The sequence below is a fragment of the Borostomias antarcticus genome (assembly GCF_949987555.1).
Source record: "Borostomias antarcticus genome assembly, chromosome: 24".
NCBI lineage: Eukaryota > Metazoa > Chordata > Actinopteri > Stomiiformes > Stomiidae > Borostomias > Borostomias antarcticus.
The window spans coordinates 11,180,458-11,203,309 of NC_140257.1; the positions used below are offsets into that span (position 1 = coordinate 11,180,458).

At 41.4% G+C, this 22,852-nt stretch overlaps 1 protein-coding gene across 1 annotated transcript in view; it reads right to left on the reverse strand.

Moving 5' to 3' along the window:
* Positions 1-1,317: 1,317 nt before the first annotated feature.
* pth1r (parathyroid hormone 1 receptor) overlaps positions 1,318-22,852 on the reverse strand; it is a gene marked incomplete at both ends in the record, with an annotated part of 38,149 nt that continues 16,614 nt past the window's right edge. The window contains 12 exons of the mRNA XM_084458470.1: positions 1,318-1,683; positions 1,771-1,812; positions 2,141-2,282; positions 2,448-2,542; positions 2,674-2,740; positions 4,053-4,113; positions 4,581-4,734; positions 7,012-7,198; positions 9,214-9,308; positions 12,779-12,903; positions 15,198-15,308; positions 19,815-19,917. Coding sequence (XP_084314596.1) covers positions 1,318-1,683; positions 1,771-1,812; positions 2,141-2,282; positions 2,448-2,542; positions 2,674-2,740; positions 4,053-4,113; positions 4,581-4,734; positions 7,012-7,198; positions 9,214-9,308; positions 12,779-12,903; positions 15,198-15,308; positions 19,815-19,917 — 1,548 coding nt within the window. The remainder of the gene's footprint in view (positions 1,684-1,770; positions 1,813-2,140; positions 2,283-2,447; positions 2,543-2,673; positions 2,741-4,052; positions 4,114-4,580; positions 4,735-7,011; positions 7,199-9,213; positions 9,309-12,778; positions 12,904-15,197; positions 15,309-19,814; positions 19,918-22,852) is intronic.

Genomic DNA, 22,852 nt, shown 5'->3' on the forward strand with positions numbered 1-22,852 from the left:
AGTATATACAAAAAAGCAGCATAACACTGGACCATGTATAACTTGCTGTGTGTTATTTCGTTCTGGTGCATACCAAACCTTATTCTCCTTGGGAATTCCAATGGAATTTGAGATTGTCTTAGAATTCCTCATTTGATTAACATTCCTTTGGAAATTAGGACCGTTTCCTGCACCCTGCATTTCTGGGAGGGTCGCCCCCCTTTGACAAGTCTTTTATGGTAATCTGCTACAATTCTATAACACCATACACTATCTTCCCCACGTCTTATCTCCAAAATGAAGTCAGTCTCCAAAGAATTGTTCAATTTTGGCATTATATAATGTTTCATTAAATAATATCATTCAAGAATGTTTTCATGAAAACGGTGGAATCAATTTCCTTTAGAAACTCACCATTAAATACTGATCAATGGTGGGTTGGTATGAATAGCTAAATGTGTCCAGGGCTTTGTACACTGGCCATGACACCACAACTGATACACAATAATGGTGGAGCTGGATTACCTGAGTCATGTTCTCTTTTACATTGAAGTGGGTTGGGTTATCTAAATGTACATCCATATTTCAAACCACTGGAAACAGTGTGAGAGCTCCTCTACTATATCAGGCAGAATGAAGAGATCCCTTTAACGAAAATAACAAGAATCGAATGTTTAAGAGAGGATATACTGTTCTTCTGTTGTATATGTGCTATAAGCCACTGCTAGAAAAATGCTAACACTGACCTGAACCCTGCAAGCCTGTTGTTACAGTAAAAGTAAGTAAGTCATAGAATATAGTGTACTTTCTTGTCAACAAAGAACAAATCCACAATGTCTGAGTAGGCTTTACATATGGGGTTAGAACTGATCGTAGCACTCCTTCACTTAAGAACTGACATTGAGACTTGAGTAAAGTTGTGTAAATACTTGACGGTCAAAAGTTTTTAACTACAGAAGGTACAAGTAGGTAATTAGCCATTACAAAATAGCTGCGATACAAGGACAGCAGTGGAAATCGAATATGAAACAGTTACGCTTTGTTCTCAGTCAGCAAATGATTTGCTTGGCAGGTGGACATAGTCCGAGAGCACAGTGTCTGCTTAAATACATGTATAAGTCATCGTCCTGGTGGCCCCACCTCAAACAGTGATACACCCTTTAGCCTTGAGCCTCATCTGTCCTCCAAGTCCCGGCTCAATTCACAGGAGAGAAACTCGCAGTGTCACCGCCGCTGCCTCGCACGACATGCTGAGAACAGCGACTTATCTGTGGCGTTTCGTGACTCGGCGCCGCGGACACGCCGACCAGGCGGCGGGCGGGTTAAGACCGTGCGCGGTCACATGACCGTCTCCCTCTCCTCCTCCACCACGGGCGAGGGTTTCTCCTCCTCGCAGGGGCGCTGCGTAGCAGTAGAGGGCTCCTCCTCGGGGACGTGCAGCTCCTGTCCCGAGGAAGGGACGGAGTTCTCCGACACGGAGCCGTTCTTCACGTAGCCCGGTAGGTTCCGGTGGCCGTTGACGGTGACAGGTCCCAGACGCGTGGTGAGGTGGTGGGCCAGGGGGCCTCTGGCGGTGACGTTGGTCACGCTGGTGTGTGACACCATGGGTCCATAGCTGTAGGTATTACTGCCACTCCTAGCTTTCCTCTTAAAGTCCAGAGCTAGTGTCCTCCTACTCCAGGACTTCTTGATCTCTGCTTGGACCTAATAGAACAGATAAAGATGTGACTGACTGGTTTCTACATTGATATCCCGTCACAGATGAATAGAAATAAAATGCCACGTTCTTACCTCGCCATTGCAGAAGCAATATATAATTGCAACAAAGAATCCCTGAAAAAAATAAAAAAATAAATAAATATATAACTTTATAATTTTCTGCTTATCTTAGCCATTTCAGTCCAATCACAGCTGAGTACCTCATACTGCAATCACAAGTCTTGCAAGTTTCTCAGCTCTATTCTTGGAGACCCAAAGGGATGCACTTCACTCACTAAGAAAACCCATGCTTCAGCCAATCATGTCACATCCCTCACTACGAAAACCCATGCTGGACCCAATCATGTAATACTCAAGTCCTTGATTAATGTAATCAAGTGCGTTAGCACTGGGCTGAAGCAATGCTGCTAGCTTCCCATGTCATCTACATTCAGAACCTCACCTGGAAAGAGTTGAAGAGCATCTCATAGTGCATTTGTATCTGCCAGGGAACCCCGGTCACCTCTGTGTAGGGCATGGCCATGAATACAATGTAGTGGACACCGAAGAGAGGCATCAGGACCAATGTTGACTTCAGCAGTTTTCTGTGGAGCAGATATTTTAACATTATCATTCACATCGGAGAGCATCTTAAACATGGTACTGCACTTAAACAGTGAATAAATAACTGGACAATGCCACATCTACAGCCCGAATAAATACATAGATCAAGAGAGGGCTATCAGTCGCACGATGCTGCCGTTACATACCTGTACTGCTGTCGCGTGTCACATCTGCCAGCGTTGGTCTCTCTTAGTTTGGTTGCCAAAACCCTGATTATATTCAGGAACAGCACAAAATTGACCTGGAGGGAAAGGTGAGACGAATTCCACATGGATTGAGGATAATTACAACCCGAGAACAGAAAGTGGAGCCCCTATATCCAGGTATCCTGTAACATAACACTCGCTGAACAGGGTGGGCTGGTTTCCTTACCACTATGGCGGTCAGGATGGGTATTTGGACGATCCATTTCAAATTGCCCGCACTTAAGTCCCAGCATCTGCAAGGGACAAAAATGATACCAATTAGTAGGTCTAATTATTCTGCAGGTACTCCCTGGGTTTGTGATGATCATTCAGATGTTATGTGAGCATGGTGGGAGATCAGGAAGGACAGCTGAAAAGACTAGGTACATAATCGTCTGGATATTCAATCATTATGGTCATCAGCCTTTAGACCTCATTCAGATTGTCGTCCGCTGGGCATACACCTGCAGCAGAGTTCACTAAATCACTGAACTGTTCTTTTAATATATATATATATATATATATATATATATATATATATATTAGGGGTGTAACGATACACTAATCTCACTATACGATACGATACACGATATTGGGTTGACGATAACAATACGATACGATACACTAAGGGCAGGTGTGAAGCGTTGCAGTAGCGCTGCTGTTCACACCAATAGTGCATTTTTTCACATTTCTACTCCAATACACTTTGTGAATTTAGAGCTTAACTGTTGTAATATCATGGATAGGCCTAGAGACAAAAGATGTGTTTGTTACCAGCGTTGTGTAGCCAGCGTTCACTGATATACAATAAACATATCACAATATTGTTTTCACCTTGACAATACGTATTGTGACGTTTCTGTATCGCGATCTATATATTTATAGATATATTGTTACACCCCTAATATATATATATATATATATATATATATATATATATATATATATATATTACAGGACCCGATGGGGGGGGGTCTTTATTCGGCCACACGTGACACACACATTGCACACAGTGAGCGGTGACATGGCACACAGAACACACACACGCAATTTTCGAGGGTCGCTGGTGGAAACTGTTCTCTGCGTTTCTCCCATCAAAGCTGTCCTCCTCCAGGGGAAGTCATGCAGGAGCAGTGGGCAGCCATCGTTCACGGCGCCCGGGGACTAAGTCCAAGTGCTTAGTCCAGGTCTTGGTCAGGGACCGGACTCAAGAGCATCTGTTCTTCTGCATGTTTTTTGTATTGGGTTCTTTGGGAGGAAACTCTTGCGATCACGGCGAGAACATGAAAACTCTGCACAGAAAGGCCCAGGACCTTCTTGCTGTGAGGCGACAGTACTAAGCACTGCACCACCGTGCCGTGCGTGAGTGATTTTGGGGTTCAGTGTCTTGCTTGCTTTGGCACAATGCCAGAAGCTGGGATCGAACCGGGGACCTTGCGATCCCCAGCTAGCCGCTCTACCTCCCAAGCCTTATGCCGGCCCATTAATGTTCTTTAATCAAGAATAAAAGTACAAAAGTAACACAAATCCCCCTCTGCGCTGTGGTAGGCATTTTGATTCACTTACTCTGTGTCTGCCAAGGTGGCTCGAACGCTTGCCCAAACCGTCACAAACATAGCAGGGACACCTGCCAAACAAAATAATAGCATGTTAACACAGTCTATTATCTGGGAACTGTTCTAATCTACAGCTCCCTACCGTGCAACTCAATAATGCCATTTTCTTTTTGTGTTTTCTTGCAGTGACGAAATTGGCCATCACAGCATCCACATTGTATGCGCTGTGCTTAGACATCTAATTCGCACAGTGTGTACAATGCAGGAGCTGTAAGGCCTATTTCTTTGTCGTCCAGTTCTTATAGATTTGTCACTCAACAGTGTGAGTCATTTTCCTTTGTTCTATAGCCTATTGTTTGTTTTTGGCCTGGCCCACATTATAACATAATTTGAGCACATCGGTTTTCTGAGCAATTACATCAAATATTTGTCAAATCCTCTTTGAAATGTATTGACTGATAAATGTTTGTAAGCTCAGACTGTCACAGTCACCTCCATCAAAAGCTATGAAACTGGCATTAAGATCGGTAAGACTCACCCCAACCAATCAGAGTAAATCCCCAAAGATACTTCCTGTCGGAGAAAAAGGTCATGAAGATCAGACTGTGGAGGTAAAGGCCTTCCACTAGGATCCAGTAGTAGTTGGTGGCCAGGAAGTACAGAAACAAGGTCACAGCCACCTTACAGCCAATCTGAGTAAACCAAACAGATAGAGAAATCAAACACACGTAAAAATGTATTCAAGCATTTCACTGTCATGGCAGCTACTGTATATCTTGTACACACAACAAATAAAACACATTTGAACCTTGAGTTGATTTTCTGTGTGCAGTCTCTTTGCATGACCCTTGCAAATCTAATTAGCATTCAGTAGCTACGTTTACATGCACACGTTTTCTCAATCTGATTTGATTCAATCCGATTGAACATTTTGGGGCAACTGTTTACACGGGAGGTGATCTAATACTACGCCAACGCATGTTATCCGAAAAGCTGTGTGACATGCGCGATCAGGCAGGAGTGAGTGAGTTACTATGGTTACGGAAACCCAAGTCAAAACTTTGCTAATGGATATCTATCGTCTGTTTGTTATTGTGGTGCTCTTAATGAAGCAACAGCTTGATAACAACCGACTCTCCTACTGGACCTTTTGTGGTCGTTATTCCTCATTTTCCTGCCATCTAGGCATCCAATAATGTTCAGTTCTGCGTTATGGATTAAAAACAAATTATCTGCTGCGGTCCAGTTCTGCTTGGAAGTAATTTACCCACCATAGACTTTGACTGAGTGCATGCACAGAAATAACACAGCCAGAGAGTAATCCGTTTCATCGTTTACATGATATGTGATCGGTTTATGAAAGGGTTTACACTACCCCTCTGCAACTCGGTTTGGGACTTTTTATTGAGGTTTGTATGGAGCATTTTTATTTGGTTTGGGCTTTTAAACCTATTATAATTGCATTTTTAGGCTCCATGTAAACGTGCCTAGTGTTCTTGCGGCAATAGAATGTATCAGTTATCACAGATCCTGTGTGTTTCTCGAGGGAAGCCAACCTCTACATCCAATCAAGCTCTGATGTGGTTGTGTGATCTAACATGGCTCACTAACTAGAGATAACGCACCAGACGTTAAGGACTGGTGGTCTTTTTTTAACCGTTTTCTCATACTCTTATCTTAATCAGACGTCATCATGCTTTATTGGCTGAAAGCAGAAATCCTTCTGCATAATCCCCTGGCATTAGTGGGAAGGACAGCATTAAAAGATGTAAAAATAGAAATGAGTCATGCAGTATTAACACACACCAGACCGAGCATGACATTAGCAACTCATTACATAATGGTTGTATAGGGTTCGTTGGAGTACAGTTAGGTTATAAATAAAGTTGACCTTGACCTTGACCTTATACTGCCTTAGTGTGTATTTATTGCTCAGATCAGATTTTTTGTTTGGATGTTCACATAATTCTTTTTAAATGTGGCCAATATCAGATTGATTCTAGTGTGAACTGGTCACGGTCCTGAACTGACCCACAAATGCAAAAGAACAATAACAAAGATGTCACACGCAGCACACTGTCGTACAGAAGTAAACATTGAGGCCACTGAAGTCAGCGTTTACGGTTTCATTAATAAGTTGGTGTGAAGTGGAAGCCAGTGCATTTGTGAGCAGATGATAATGAGGACAAAGATGATTATGGCTTTTTGTGCACAATAATTTTTTCAAATTTTTAAAATTATGGATTTAACATCTGTGTGTGGGTGCGGAGTCGGAGTCAGAAGTGGTGGGATCATGATGTTAAACATATTTCATCCAGAACTTCACAGAGTGACCCCCAGCGCAGAATTGTGACAAATGTTGGAACTAGAGTGACGTAAAAGTTTGAATTCCAATATGAGGTCACATTGCAAAAAATCTGACCTGTATCTGATTTAGGACCACATATGGAATCAGAATTAAAAAGATCAGATTTCGATGTGTGCTATAGTATTCACACTGCTATGGAAAAAAACAAAACAGATCAGTCACATGAGGAAAAAAAATGATTTGGCCCACTTTTGCCTGCAGTCTGAGATCCAATTCATCAGCTGCTTAACAACACTCATTCGGAAAAATAAAGGTTTTCTATGGAGAAACGCCAGCACAGTACAATTTCTCAGCTACACTGGGGCGCCAATGTCACTGACAAGGTTTTTGAGCAATGTAGGAGTTTCTATATGAGACAAGTGTGTCCGTCTGTGTGTCCATTTGTAGCATGAGACAACCAATCAGGAGTTGCCAACGCAAATCAGGAGTAGGCAGGGTAAACACAGGTGTAATAAATCAAATAAATGATGGTCCTGTTCTATTTGTGTCACAGCCAAATGGTACAGGGCCATTAATCAATTTTCAGAAACCTGCACTGTTTACTTCATCAACTGGGTATGATCCCCCCCCCCTCCACCCCACCCCATTTCTCAGCACTTACAAACTGGGTTTTATTGGCTGGAGGTGCTTCAGTGATGGACTTGAGATCTTCCACACTGACTCTTTCCATGTCCTCCAAGGCTGAGCCGGAGTACAAAACCACGTCCTTCACAAAGATACTGATCGCCCGCAGCATAAACGACACAAACAGGTGCATGTGGATGTAGTTCCTGGTGCAATGCAGCCGTCTAGAGGGGGAAACACATGGAAATAAATCGACTTATTAGTTCTGTTCTCTGAGCTTATTTCTGAGATACCGTAGCAACATATTCATAATCACTGGAAGATGTACGGATCCTTTAAAACTATCCCAGAGGCAATTACATTAGAAACCAAGTGTGAACCTTATCTGTGGTGTTAATCTGCCTGTGTGTGTGTGTGTGTGTGTGTGTGTGTGTGTGTGTGTGTGTGTAACACTCATGAACAATACTCAGCCTAATTAGAGCCAGATGAAGTCTGCGCTGACTATAACACATTCTTGAGATTTAGAGGCTCGAAAAGCACAAATATTGAATTGCAGGGCTCAAAGTGAGCTGTAAAAACTAAATTGCAAACATATGTTGAGCAGATCCAAGAACATGTGAGTTTCCTTCCAGACATGCAAAAGTGTATCTTATGCACAATATCCTCATAACATCCTTTCAAAAGATCTAAAATGGATGGAGCTTTTGAGGTTATTGTATCATATTGAAACCAACTGTTGGTGTGTCAACACTATTGCTGTTTATCATAGCTAAAATGTATTATCTCTATTCTGATACATCCCCCCTCACATTCAATTATATATTTAATTATATGTCTAATATGCCTATTTATACTTGTATGGATTATTTAGATTCCATCATTTAGAATTATGTAAATGCTATGATTTACAGGCTTACCAAAGACAGGCATACATACAGGCTTACCAAAGACAACCAATTGTCGCTAATAAATTATTTACTCATTATTGGCATGTGTGTAACCCTGGCACTTGTGCTCATTAAAGAACGGGCTTCCTCTGGGAACTATTGATTTGGAAGCTTCGAGGGAAAATTAAGCCGGACCGTTCCCCTGTGTATGCTGAAACAAAGCCTCTAATGTGAAGTATCCTTCAGTCTCTACCCAGAAAACATTTATGAACTCCCATGTCTGATGGCTTAGAAGCGGACATGTTGGAGCCCAGGCATGGCTGGAGTGCAGCAGCACGGTGCAGGAACGTCAGCAAGGTCTCCTGGGATCTCCTATTAAAGTCATTTGACTCATAGAGTTGCTGGTGCCAGTTTGGAGCAGTCTGAAAAGGCTGCTCCTTCAGAGTGCCTGGGAGTACAGTTAGGCACGTTGACCAGAGCATTGGTAAACAACCTCTTTGCACCCAGTCCTGATATTCCCTCAGCTAAACAAAATGAACTAATAATGGAGAGCTACCCTTGCATTAATCAGTGGAGGAAAAAAAAACGATCTGTTCACAGTGAAAAAACTGTTCGGCTTCATGAGAAGCTTGTCCATGAGAAATAAGAGGTCTAAAAGAACACAGGGACAACAGTAGTGTTCTTCCCGCTCTCATTTTGCAAAAACATTGTTCTTGTCTCCCTAGGATGGAAGCCTTTGATCAGCAAGATGATGAATATTTGCTGGGATCTTAATGTGATTGTACAGAGAGAAACCTGAGATCAATATGTATCAAAATAACAACTCATAAATCTCAAGACGGTGGAGTGCATACTGTACTACATACTGTATTGTAGTATATACATACTGTACTACATACTGTACTGTAGTATATACATACTGTACTACATACTGTACTGTAGTATGTACATACTGTGGTGCATACTGTACTACAAAGGTCTTCAAAGGTACGTCTCTCTAATCCCTTTAAAAGTCAAGCGCACACGCAAAAGTCAAAGGTAGATATGGTTTTGCACGCTTCTCTTTGCACAAAAATAAGATTTGCTTGCACACTAGAGTAGCACTTTAAGCTATTATGTAGACCCTTTTTTCCATTGACTAAGTTAACAAAGCTATACTTTCATCCATTTCATTAGATCTCTTTCCATGCTTCTTTATTTTTTTACTGAGGTTACATAGAAAATAGTGTGTTTAGATAACAAACTGCTTCTCTTGGTTTTCTATCACCATTGTGGGCTGTGACCGCTAGCTCTGACCCTGGGTGCTGTATAAATCTGAGCCCAGGGGGCTTGGTGGGGGAGAGGCTACTCACCGGAAATATCCCAAGATGACCACAGCCACCATAAGTGATCCCAGAGAGATGGAGTATCCCACCGTGTAAATGAGATACAGGCGGTCGAAGACTTCCTGTGGTGAGGGACAGAGAGGAGAGTTGCTGGATGTCAAAAATACTGGGCTCTACACCACATAAAGAAGTGTACTGACTGTACCGTTGAGTACTGTTGAAATGCACACACACACTATTTTGATAGCATCAAAACACAGAAAAAGCTAGTCAGCTAGTCACTAAACACTGTATTAAGGCTAAGGATTAATATACACACAACAACATGACTGTTCCCTCAAGAGTCCCAAATGCCACAGACGTGCATCCCTCACTGTTTTCATTTTTCCAAAGAGCAAAGGGAGAGCATTACTTCGACAAATGACCCACATTCGGACACCGCATTGCAACACAGAAACAGCGAAACAAAAACAGCACAGCGTGCACCCAAAGGTCAACATTTCATACAAGTTCCCTGGACTTTGACTGGACCGATATACTGTAAATCAGAATTGCTTTTGACAACAAGCTGCCAACAGGCCACTGAGGTGTGTCTCCCGTGAGAGGGATGTTTCCAATCAAAATAGCATTTGGCTGAATGATGCGGCTGACGAAAAAGCTGGGCGGGGTCGGCTTGGGGCTCCAGCAGGGATGCCTGCCGAGAACAGGCAGCCAGAGGACAAGCTGGGGTAGCGAGAGTCTCAAACCGGGGTCTTTGGATCAACGCGGCCCCCGTGGAAGGGGCCAAGCTCAGGGTGAGGTAACCAGACACTCCACTGCTGCTATCATTTAGCGCCGCCACTCCGGGCCAAACGGAGGGTCTCTAAGTTGTGGTGGTGGCGGTGTGCGGCGCGGTAATTGGGCCGTGAAGGGGTTTCGTTTATGCATGTGCATTTTTCATTACGCTGCCGCAATGGACCCTGGGATCCCATCAACGTAAACAGTCGAAGTCTGGGAATGAGGGGCCTGGAAATAGTAGATATGCCCATGAACGCCCACATCCTTCACTAGTTGAGTCCCAATTTAAGATGGGAGGGAAAAGATTGCAATGAGGGAGAGTCACTTGGTTTAATGTTCATATCAAGTACATGTTTGGTTTCTCATGCATATATTTCGAACATTTGACATAAAGCAGCGGCATGGAGAAAGGAGAAAATCAATCCTATTCAAAAACAACAGACTTTGTCCAACAGAATTCCGAAGGCCAATGCTCTACGCTTTTAGTACAGTATGTACAGTAAGGGATGCTTCTAAGCTTCCTCCAGCGTTAGTCTTGACCTTGATACTGTAGCTGCTGTATACTAACAATGGCCATTTCACTTGGCTCTTCAGGTACATTCATCATACAGTATGTCTACCTTTTCAAAATGGTTGGTGAAAATATTGACACCTATAATTTGGTGATGATAATGGAATAAGGCTCAGTATATTGTACACTTTGCTAGTGTAGATTGTCATGGATGTGAACAGTTTGTATATTTCTCCAATCAGCAGATCCAGTACATTTGATCACATTATTAGGCTTGTCCCTTTCCCTGCAGGGAACGGAAGGGCTGGTCACACACTGATAATACCAATGTTGTGTAAATCACTGGAACATGATTTATATCAACTACATGAATGGATATATCTGGTTGGAGGACATGGGCCCCAGGGTGTTAAGCCAGAGATAATCAGTAAACTGAGCAGATTCTGAGAGTTCACATGCAGCAGCTAGGGAATCTTTACATAATGTACAGCAGGGAAATTATTCACAAAAGCACCTTCTTTCCATTTTTAAATAAAATTGGTCTAGGGACAAGATTTTCCATTTGACAACTTCCATCATCTACAGAAAGCGCTAAAACAATCTTCTTAATTTTGCGTCTTATTTTTTTCACAAACAAGGAGAGGAAATGTCAGAAAATGTGAGACAAACAAAAAAGATAAAGAACACAGCCCATTAGCCTCTTGGTGATCGGACATGAGAGGTTCCAGAATGACTGACCCCTCATAGGGCCATATCTACTTAATCTAAGTTTTGTATAAATGTGTGCAAATGCCTTAAAACCCGCAAATAAATGTGCAAGGTGATCTATGAACAGTGTGCATGGAGGATTGCGTCCTTTAAGTGTGCAAATTTGCACGCTCTCTCCAATTAGTACTTTTGGCTGAAATTAATATGTAATAAGGGGCGTGCCTACCCTAGCGTGCAAAATATCGGAGGAGAAAATGCAAATACATAATTGTAGCACACGATCAGTGACTTACCAACCCTGAAAGAAGTTTCAGTGATGATGATTGCGTTTGCTATTTAATACCTTTGAAGGACAGGTACTAATTCCTTCATTGTGAAGACCTGTGTTCTCTTCTCCCAGTTGTGAGATGGCTTATACAGTAGGTAACACTATTTGGAAAATATTTGAGTCTATAAGGTTGCAGAGTCTACTATGTGCTATTTTTGTATTCACGGTCTCATGAATAATTGTACTCTTTTTATGTTTGTGCGCTGCAGTAGGCTTAACTTTTATTTTGCAAAACGTTTTGTTCATCAGAGTCAGGCTATACATAGGCAACAGTAGGCCTGTTTAACTTTTATTTATTTATAATAGGCCCATATGCTATTTTTTCCCCAGGTGTGGGTCGTGATAAATTAATGGGTGTGTGTGAGCCGAGGGAGGGGGAAATCCAGTCTCATCATAGGCCAACGTTCTCCTGATAAGTGTTTTGTTTTAGGTTCGGTTAACGTTTTATTGGTTAACCTTACTCATCCTTAAACAGAACCAAAGCATCATCTCAGTTCATATCTCATGTTCCTTTTTAGGTGACTATCCCCTACAGCCCTTCTCTTCTATTCCAGTTCTATACCCAAATACTCCCGGGGAGCGCAGGTACTGTACAATGCGGCCCATATCCGCGCGAGGAACATCATTGAGCGCACCTTTGGCGTGTGGCAGAACAAAATAATGGTTAAGCCTACTGCTTTTGCGTTTTCGCTCCTCGTCCATGGTGCAATTGTGGGATACAACATGCAAAACCCCTCATTTAAATATGGCTGTCTTCACACTTTTGCCCCTGTTGTCACTGACACGATAATCCTTGATAGATCACCTGCAAAATGCATTCCAATTAAACGTCCAATCTGAAGGACTGCCACAACAATCACAACAATTATGCGCTCTTTATTTGGGATCTTAGTAGATAAGGGCCCCAGAGTGCTGCTCAAGTACGCTTTGACACAATCTGCCCTACAGACCTCCTCTGCAGTACCAGACATGAAAACATGTCCTCCTGTAAACCAGTCAACAGAGGGCTTTGTTAAGAATGTGTTACAAATTCCAATGATTTATTGTATTGTACTGTGTAACAAGACAGCTTGACAGCTACAGTAATTCTTTTTTTCGCCCAAACTCACACACACACACACACACACACACACACACACACACACACACACACACACACACAAACACAAAAGCTATTGTCTTGTCCGCAACTATGATGCTGAGAAGCTGACAAAGTTTTCATTGTTTTAAAGAACAGAGTAGTGCTGCTGGGATGGGTCAAATCTCACCTTCTCATGGTTCTGGTTGTAGTGGGAGAGGAATTTAGCACATTCGCTGTAATTGGCCCAGGTCTTATTGTTGGTGGTGGCAATCTCCCATGTCCCATTGTTGTCACAGCGACGATAGGCCAGGCCTGTGAATGAAGCGAACCTCTAGTTAAAACAGCTCTCCACTCATTTTTGGGAAAGTAGCCATGCAATACTTCATTCATAAACCAGACGTGATGTGAATGTGCTTGTTAAAATGATTGGACCTCATTCCTGAACATTTTCTTAAGTGTCTTCTTAAATGTCTTCTTACGAACTTCATAAGACCAACCCTAAGAAAGATCCCCGCCGGATTCATGAACACGTGGAAATGTGTTCACCGCCAAAGTGTTCTCAGCTGTGCTCCCCTTCTTAAGTTGAATGTGCGTTCTCGTACACCTGAATTTGCATACATATAGTAAACGTCCCGCTAGCTCCTTACTACAGGGTCGTGTTCACACAGAATCCCCAGACAGCGCGGAAAAAGTTGAGAGGTTCCCAATTGACATGATTGATATTCAAGGTCACATGCAAATTCGACGTTTTATTCGTCACATGCAACATACCAGTAAAATGAGCAGTGAGATGTTTCTCCGCTGGCTCTTACAACGTGCACACTAAGCTTAAGCAAGGTAAAAAAAAAAAAATACAAAATAACAATAGAAAACAAGATGGTATATGGACTTTTAATACAAAATGCAAAATATAAAGCCTACATGAAAGGGATGGGATGTGCTGAGAGCAGATTAAATTGTACAGTTTAGTTAAATGCATGAGTACTGTAGGCTACTTGTGGATCTTGATAGCCGCTATCTATATTATGTAGGCCCATGTGATATATTTTAGTTATGGATATTCACATGTTTATTTACAGAATGTAGATGTGTTCATTCTGACGACTATAGAATATAAGGTGCTGTTGTGCTGAGTCTGAGTATGGTTTTTTACCAGGCTTTAACATCTAGCCCAGGGACTGCAGGTGAAAATTAGCAACCCTGGTAATGCTGGCATATTTACAGTTGTATTCATGCTTCATGTCAATCACGGTGGATTGGTATGCACTGTACCTGCTCGAATAAACTCAATAAAGTAAAAGTAAAGTGACTAAGTTTAGTGCTTATTTATTCATTCACTGCCATTTGCAGTGTTTGTGTAGTGCTTTTATTTATTTTAGGACACCACGATGCCTCGTAGAATCATGACTGAAACGTGAAACGTAATTGGAAATGATACAAATATTATCGTATTTATTATTATTTCAAGCCTAGGATGTCTGTAGAATTGATGTGAACGCAATCACCTCAGATTTCTCATAAATTCAGCCCTTGCGAACATGGGCGCACTCCAATCTGGCCTACCTACGACTGCATTTCCGCATTCTTAAATCCTGTTCTTAGTTAAGAACAAATTCCAGATAAGAAACCATTCAGGAATGCCAGAATTGTAAATGGAGTTAAGAAGAAATTTCTTCAGTTTTTTTTTCCTCAGTTTTTTTTTCAATTTCAGAAGGTGGTCCCCGAAAATTGCTTATACTTCATATCATACGTCATATGGCACGAGCAAGCGCATGAACACGCGCCGAGCACATAATAGTGACGTTATACCCACATCTTCCAGGAGTTCGTTGCTGATTGGCTCAATTTCACAGGAAAAGAAAGGGATCTATGGAGGCAGGGTATATTTGAAAGAACTTGGAGAGACAAGTTAGCTAACTAGCTACAGTATGTCTGCTAGATACAGTATGTCTGCCGGAGGAGATGGCGAAAAGAAAAGGAAGCCGGACAGGGACGGACATCCTCCTTCCAATCAAACTCAACTGGCAGGAACCGCCCGCTCAGCGGAAGTAAACTTCGTTGTATATAAAACATTAGCTAAATATCATTTAGCAAAGAAAATACAAGGTAGGACATACATTTGAGTTATTTAACATGTTTATTAGACAACAAGGAACCATTTAATCGAGGAATTTGGAAAATAAAGAAAAAACTGATTTTTTTATTCACGTTACATTGGGTACCTTTAACTTTTTCTTAACTGCGTTCAGGAATGAGGTCCATTGTTCTCCAAAATGACATATTTGTTCATCCCACCTTGAATTGATGAACAAGGGGACACAGCGGTGTTGCCTTTGTTACATTTATCTAGCCACTGCCAACAATTGCTAGCATTTGCATTTTTGAACCAAATACCAACAGAAATGGATATACTGTACCAATATTTGCAGACTTTGAGTATTTAAAAATCATCTCAAGTTGACTTGCGTAAGGGAGTTGCATAAATCAATGTCTGTTTAGGTGTTTCACTTAGAAAATGCATTTTTTATTCTGTACTGTGCACTTGCTCAACTCTGGAAAGAGCTGAATTGTTTGAAATGTTGAGTTGCATTTAGGGATAGGCTTACCTTTATGGTTGAAATCATAGATGTACTCTGGACATGAAGTGGACACCAGCTTTCCAGGAGCTCCCTCAGGCCAGCAAACAATACCATCCCACTCCGGTGAGCAGAACCCATCTGTTCAGACAAAAGCAATGGTGACATTTAAATACCAGTGACTTCAGGTGTTGGCTATTTGGCTTCTTTGTTATTTTCCACTGTGTCAGTGAGCATAGTGTTTCAAGGTTTATGTTATGCTCTTGATCAGTGAAGATAATTGGAATTCAACATAATGCCATGACCTTACAGGGAATTGTGGGTAAAATACAATGGCCCAGCAATCTTGCAATTAGTGGCTAAGGAATGCTATACAGTACATTATGCACGTGTCAAAGCATCCTCAGTTGTGATGTCTGCTGGGTACATACTTGGTCTTTAGATTGGAGGCTGTGACTGCTATTTATAAAACAATCAAAATAAATAAATAACTCACACACATAAACTAATCAATAATCCTACTTGGAATTCGTAAAAAGACACCCTCCATACTGTAGCTGTAGAGCACAATAAATCACTTTCTAAACTGTAACCTAGCCACAGCAAAAATGCAACGGTGAGCTGTAACTGCCTCCACTGTCAGCTGGACTGAATGCAGCGAGAGCTGGCACATTTCTAATCACCCATAGTAACGGCGAGTGGATAAGTGGAGGTTTGTGATCTCACTGCCAATATGTAAGTGTGTATTGTTCTGTTTCTGGTAAGTGGTATCAAAATTGATTATATTCTCTAGATTTCATGTGTAATCAAGTAAACAACAGCAACAGTGAGGAACATAACAACAACAACAACCGTGGTGCAGTTTTCTGGCTGTCTGGGAGGAAACAAAGGTACCGGGTCACGCCGCTATCAGGACTGAGCTGGCATGTGGGAGAAGCAGAGTAAGAGACCAGCCTCTCTCACTTCTGCCTCTTGCAAACTCTGTAGCATCCTGGGTGCACTATTCAATCGAGCTGCTGTCTGTACCGTCTTGGCAAAAGGAGGGGGGTGTAAAAAAAAAAAGGTACTGTACTTGCTTGGGTGAAGCTTCTTAAATGTGTAAGTAATACCTGTTCACCACTAACCTCTCTAAATTAATGAACATTCCTTTAGAACAAAAGATTCATAATTGTTCACTAAGCCCTTGTCTGCAGAAAGCCCAGGCCTCCGATAGTGGGAGCAAAGTCCCTCACAGCACAGATTCCTGGCAAAAGCCACTTTTTGGCTTGGCATTTATTTTCTATTATTGAAAACAGCTGCCCCACTCTCACCACTAATAACTAGTTAAGGATAAAACTAAAACTGTGCTCTCTTTGCTGTAGATCTATTATTTTCTCATTCCTGTAATCAAACGTTACAAAGAAACTTCTGAGGCTATGACGACATGCTTTTTTATGTGCCTTCAAACTGGCCAGTCACTTGGTCTAATTAGAGAGCCACATGTATTTGACTGATTTCAGTAGATTTCTGGCTAGGGAAGGAGAGAGCTCCGCGTTTTCAAAATCACGCCAACCACATGTCCTTGAGTAAAAGTCCAACCGGCCTATGGTTTTGCCATAGGTTTTTATTACCATAGGACCACCTACTAACAGGCTTAAATTAAACACCAAACACACACATATATAATTTCCTGTAAATTCCATGACCATGATTTAAATATAAACTAAACGTGACCATGGGAGACTTTGCTATTGGTGATGTAATTGAGGTTTTTAATAAGGTTTTCTTTTCCCTCCCCTCTTTTGACGCAAGCCTGCAGATGTCAAAACACATATCGCACGGAGTCCTGATAGACGCAAGCTTTTATGATGATTGCTGATGTTATTCTACACTCAGACCAAAGGTTTGAACGCTATTTTCACACACACTCTGTAAGGTCTGGGGCCTTGAGCCCACATCCCTCCACTGTCCTAACCCTGGCCAACCTCAGTGTCTCCCTCAATGAAAACCTTGTCCCGGGGAGGTAATGAAGACCTCTGTGTATTTTAAGGCACAAATTAAAAATAATAACAAATAGATGGGATGTGAAGGAGAAACGTTGCAACGTATACAAGACCTTGGCCTTCAGCGCGGTTGGCCCTGCCATTTCCAGAATAGCTTAAAAAACACAGTCAATTCATTACCATTTGATAACCCTTACCGCACGCTGCAAACCATTTACTGTAAAATAGACATCACTCCACAGTTCTTAGAATAGTCTGTCTAACCACGGGTTTACGGTGGCAGAGACCTCCGAGGGTGGTCAAACAAGAGATGGGCAAAAAAAGCCTGGACCAAAAGCCAAAGTCCTCAAATATGCATCTAGTTGCTATTCTTTGAGTTTGACTCAGCACGTGGTTGAGTGGTTTTACCACAATAGGAGACCAAAATGAACAAACATTCCAAATCAAGGACAGCTTTTTATTTTAAGCTAAGAGATTATCAAAATGACACACAAACAAAATCATGAATCCAAATGGCCTGAGTAAGAGTTTCCAAACTTCGTACAGGCCATTGGTTTTAGTCGAGCCTACAGTAAATCATAAAAACTGATAGTTCCATGTACAGCATGAACTATTTGATGGGTTAGGCCTATCTGACAAACACCAGATAAAAAAAAAAAAAATCACCAGATGAGCCTTGTAGGTTGAAGATCAATAAGAGCCTTGTAAGTACCAACTCTGAAATCGAACACATACAATTCCATTTTCAGGCATGAAGCGCACAAAGTACTCTTTTCTCTTGAAGGAACACATGGCTACTCTAATTTTTCATCCGTGCTATGTTTGGAAAGATGGGTGCAACCTTCCAAAAGTGGACGGTAAACAGCCACCAGAAAAAAGGGTAAGCCTGATCCAGAGCTCATATACAGTACATCACAGTGGGGGGGTCTCTGACGCACCGTGCCACTGGAGAGAGAGAGAGGTCGTCCAGCTCCACCAGCATCCTCCCATACACACTTTCACTGACATCATAGTGGGACCATATGACACAGAAACCGAGTGATTTGCCACCATCTTGACAGTAAACAATACATTATTTACAAGGACATTTCACAATTTTCACTAGTTCTACAGTATCTGACCACACTGGGGATAAGATTTGTCTTGTCAAAAACGATTTACTTATAAACTGTTAAGTAATTGCTATACAGAGACAACAGGTTTAAAAAGTAACTATACAGCAAAAACACTTTTTTGGTCTTTTAATAGTAAATCTGACACCTTTTACAGTAAGTGGTCCTACTGTACATCATCTCGGGTAGTGGCACTGTATACAGTAGGCTAGGCTGCCTTCTAGGAGGCAAGAGGTTGGGCAAAGTTTAAAATTGGGGTAGAGGGCTACACTTTAAATGAAGGAATATACAGTAGGTACAGTACCCCAAGGTATGTGGACTGGTGTAGCGCATGGTTTGACACTGACACACCAGACATGTCAGGCCAGATTAGAGGTGACGGTGGTCAAATGAGGAAACTAGACTCTCATCTTAGCAAGCCTCTGGGTGCTCTGCTCAGTGTTACCTCGGATCAATACACAGTGAGAAACTGCACATGTGCTTTTCCTATAAACACCAAAACCATCTTATACAAACAATCTTTTGACGGTTGCCACCTCAGAGGGTGTTTGATGTCATATTGCGAGTAGAATGTGAAAGCTGTGGAATTTGCTAACACTTTTTTACATTTTGTAAATATTGTGAAAGATACAGTATTGCTGTATAACTACCGGGAGACACCAACAATTCTCTTTGTGTCTATAGTCTAAGAATAAACACATATAATTATGTCTCCCATTTGCAGCGACATTGTGCTTGGAAAGTCTGAGCACCGAAAAAACAAAGAGACCACAATGCACCAGAGTTAAAGAGAAAATAATATGACTGGTTGGACATGGAATTCGAGAAGTCCTAAGAACAATCAATCAGGCAAAGTGACATTGACCACAGAGAGAGTGGGAATGGGGTCTGCACAAAAACAACACTCTTCTTCACTCACCCAAAAGTAAATCAGACCCTTAAAATTCCTCCACAATCTGAACCTCTCAGAAGCGAACAGGAAGACGAGGCCTCTGCCTCTGTGAAGGAGGTGTGAGAAACATCGCCTCCATGAGCACGGACACTACAAAGGGGATCGAGTGCCACCATGCACGGTGCTGGCATGCGTCATGAACCTGAACGTTTGTCATGTATGCCGTGGGCTGGGACTCATAAAGACATGTTATTTTCCATACATATCTTATATATATTGTATAGGTCTGTGAGCTTCTTCCATACTACTGTATAATCTTGCCGGGGGGGTGGTGGGTGAGGGGGAGGTTGTCTAGTGTCAACACCATCATGCTGCTTTTGTCAGTCCATTCAGACCTCATTTCCACTGGGGAGAATAGACAATATGCTTCCACTCTCGTGCCCTCAGGTGCTAATGTGACATAATGATTTTGGCGTCTGGTTAAAGGAGCACGCCGTGGACCAGCGGACGTTAGCTGCAGAGGGAACGCAGATGTCATTTATCCAACGCAAATGTGACAGGGCTGTTTCTTGTCAATAAAACACTTTTTTTTTTTCAAAGCATCCATTCAGCGTTCCTAGTTTATGTTGTTGTGTATTTATCCAGCGCCACAAATACTCACCAGGGATCTTGTATTTGGACTTAATGGCACCCTCACATTTCCTCTTTGCTTTGAACAACAGGCCGATCTGTTCCTCTTTGGTGAGCACGTCATCTGCATATCCCTGCAGAAAAGGACAGCGATATTCAGGTTATTGTCATTTCCGTTGCCTATAGGGAGACATTCTGAACGTTTGTTGAACATGAGAATTGCATTGGGAAACAAACACTGCATGCGGCAATAGCGATGTTTCCGTAATAAAAAAATATGCAACAGTGACGATGTATGACATGATAGAATTGTACATAAGTCACCAAAATATGATGAAATGCATCATACCAAAGCCTACAGTAACAGCTGCATCCCACACCCCACCTACACTGAAAACTCCAGCCCCAGCCAAGAACAGTACAGTAGGCGGTGGAGGTGTGTACATCATTGTAAACATGATCAAATTCCCATTATCCCGTCTCTCTTACAACAGCTCTCTTAAAACACTGAATATTTTCCTCCTCAGTACATTTAAGACAAAGTAAATTCAGGGAACGTGTCCAATTGGAAGTCAAGATGATTTGTGCAAACGTAAGCTGGTTACACATTTTTATTCCTGTTGTAACTGCCCATGAAGAGAAGGGTTATAAAATACCTTGCGGTTCTACTCTTGTCTAAACAGTATCGGTTTCATTCTTTGTTTATAATCCCAGCTGGTACCTGCACTCCTGTGATTTTAGGCACTTTGTGGTCAGTATCCTTTTGCCACTAATCAGGTATGACACCGTCTGAACAGGGAAATACACATTTTACACCTTTTTTTTTGTTGCCCTTTTACACCTCACAACATTTTCTCAGCTTTCAAACACTGGACTAGAAAGCCCATAATAGCTCAGGTGTGGTTTTCCATTTGAGGAAACATTTTCCCTTCTAATACTGTAGGTCTCACTCACCCACTGTTTGCTCTGGGATCAGTCTGCATTAATCACAAATACTGTTGTATTAACTTTGACAAGTGCCCTCTTTTGTATAGTGTGAGAAGAAATGCTGTATTTTATAGCACCTATCTAGCAGCTGAAAAGTATTGCCACTGATATTAATCAGTGCACGGCACACAAAAACTGCTTTTCTCAACAAAGTCCAAATTTACTTATGTGACACTTCAAATTGTTTGGAGAGGAAGTACAGTAGGTAATCTGATTCAAAGGGAATGTTTTACTCTTTACTCATTCTTTTCCTCAGTATTTTGCACTAACAGCACGTCATTTTGAATCAGACTATTGTACTTCCTCTCCAAACACCTTAGAAACATCACCTTTTAAGATTTCAATTGATTCTGTTAACAAATGCAGTTGTTGATGTGCTTCGAGGCTGGGTGCTATGTAGTAAGCCAGGGTGACAGCATACAGGTATGCTCTTAAAGAGATAGGTCACTTCTGTTTAAAACCATCTTTGATTATTCAAGGTGACTTTGAAGCCAAATAGATGTTTGGCTTAGACTATTACTGGAGATGATTTCAATAAGGGATTTCTCATCAAAACTGATTACTTAACTCGCAGAATAGCCACTTAAGCCAATTTGAGTCATTAATCTTGATCTCTGTACATCTTGTATGTACTATTTAAAATGTCCTCTGGTTGTCAGTAAACTTAACACACCACATAACCTGAATAAAAATCATCTACAGTATATTCTTTTGTGAACAAGGATATTTTATGTGTTTTTGTCTATGAAGGCATGGCATGTTTGCAGAGTTTGCAAACACCAGGCCCCTAAAAGGTTGCTGGACTTCAAACCATAATACCTCCATCTATCAATATTTTTACTACTTTCGGGCTTGAAATAAGGTTGTCCATTTTGAGACTGAATGGCTTTACAGAGGGAAGACATTTATGGCTTTGCACAGTAAACAACCACGGATGGAACAACATTTCACCACGAGCGAACAAGGATAGATACACGCTGTTTACTGTACTGGCTATGCCAATATAGAATATTCCAACCTCTATTCCCGAGGAGCTCAGATCATATTCATTTGAACTGCTGACGTCTGTTTCTGTGTGCAGGAGCCCTGCCAGTGACAAGGTGGGTGCTACATTGGTTGTGGATGAGGTGAGCCCACCCACAATGAATTATTATTATCATCATCATTATATTATTATATAATTATAATTATTATTAAGATAAACAAAACCAGATGGGCATGCTAACTTCAGATTACTACAAACAGGTGATAGAGAGAGACAACAAACAAACTCGATGCACTGTAATGGATAATTGTGTTGAATGATCAGTCAGGATGGCTGTTTCTGATGTTTATTCCAGGTAGCTTTGAAATGCATTTCAAAGTTGGTGTCTTAGCAAAAAGCATGAAAAAAACACTTTGATAAAATATGAAAGAATCCAATATGTGCTTGCAGGACATGAAGATCAATATCAGTAACTAGTGTAAGTCTGCTTCCTTGTTTCTTCTCTACACAGTAAATTAATCCCTTCTGCTACAGTAAGTATGCGACAAGTAATCTGCTTTTTGATAGATAGATAGATAGATAGATAGATAGATAGATTCCTAGTATGTTGAAAAACTACAATGCCAATAAAAACTCTGATTCTGATAGATAGATAGATAGATAGATAGATAGATAGATAGATAGATAGATAGATAGATAGATAGATAGATAGATAGATAGATAGATAGATCCCCCTGGGATCAATAAAGTTGATATCTATACTGTATCTATCACTTGTATGTAGACTCTACTCCATGGATCCCAGCCAGTGGAGAAGGAATCTTTAGCCAGGAAGCTTGACGGTTTAAATCCTAAGTGATACTTCACATTAACAGAGGTTATATCTCTTCACCTTTTGCCTGCAGCTCTGTAATGATGTTCGAGCTTACAGAGCTACAGAAAGTCTAGGTGAAGAGATAACCTCTGTCTGTCAATGTGAAGTATCACTTACGAGTAAAACCATCAAGCTTCCTGGGTAATACGTTAGCCCCACATGATTATTTTAGAAAACGATTCCTTCTCCACTGGCTGGGGTCCAAACCACCAAAGTAAACAGA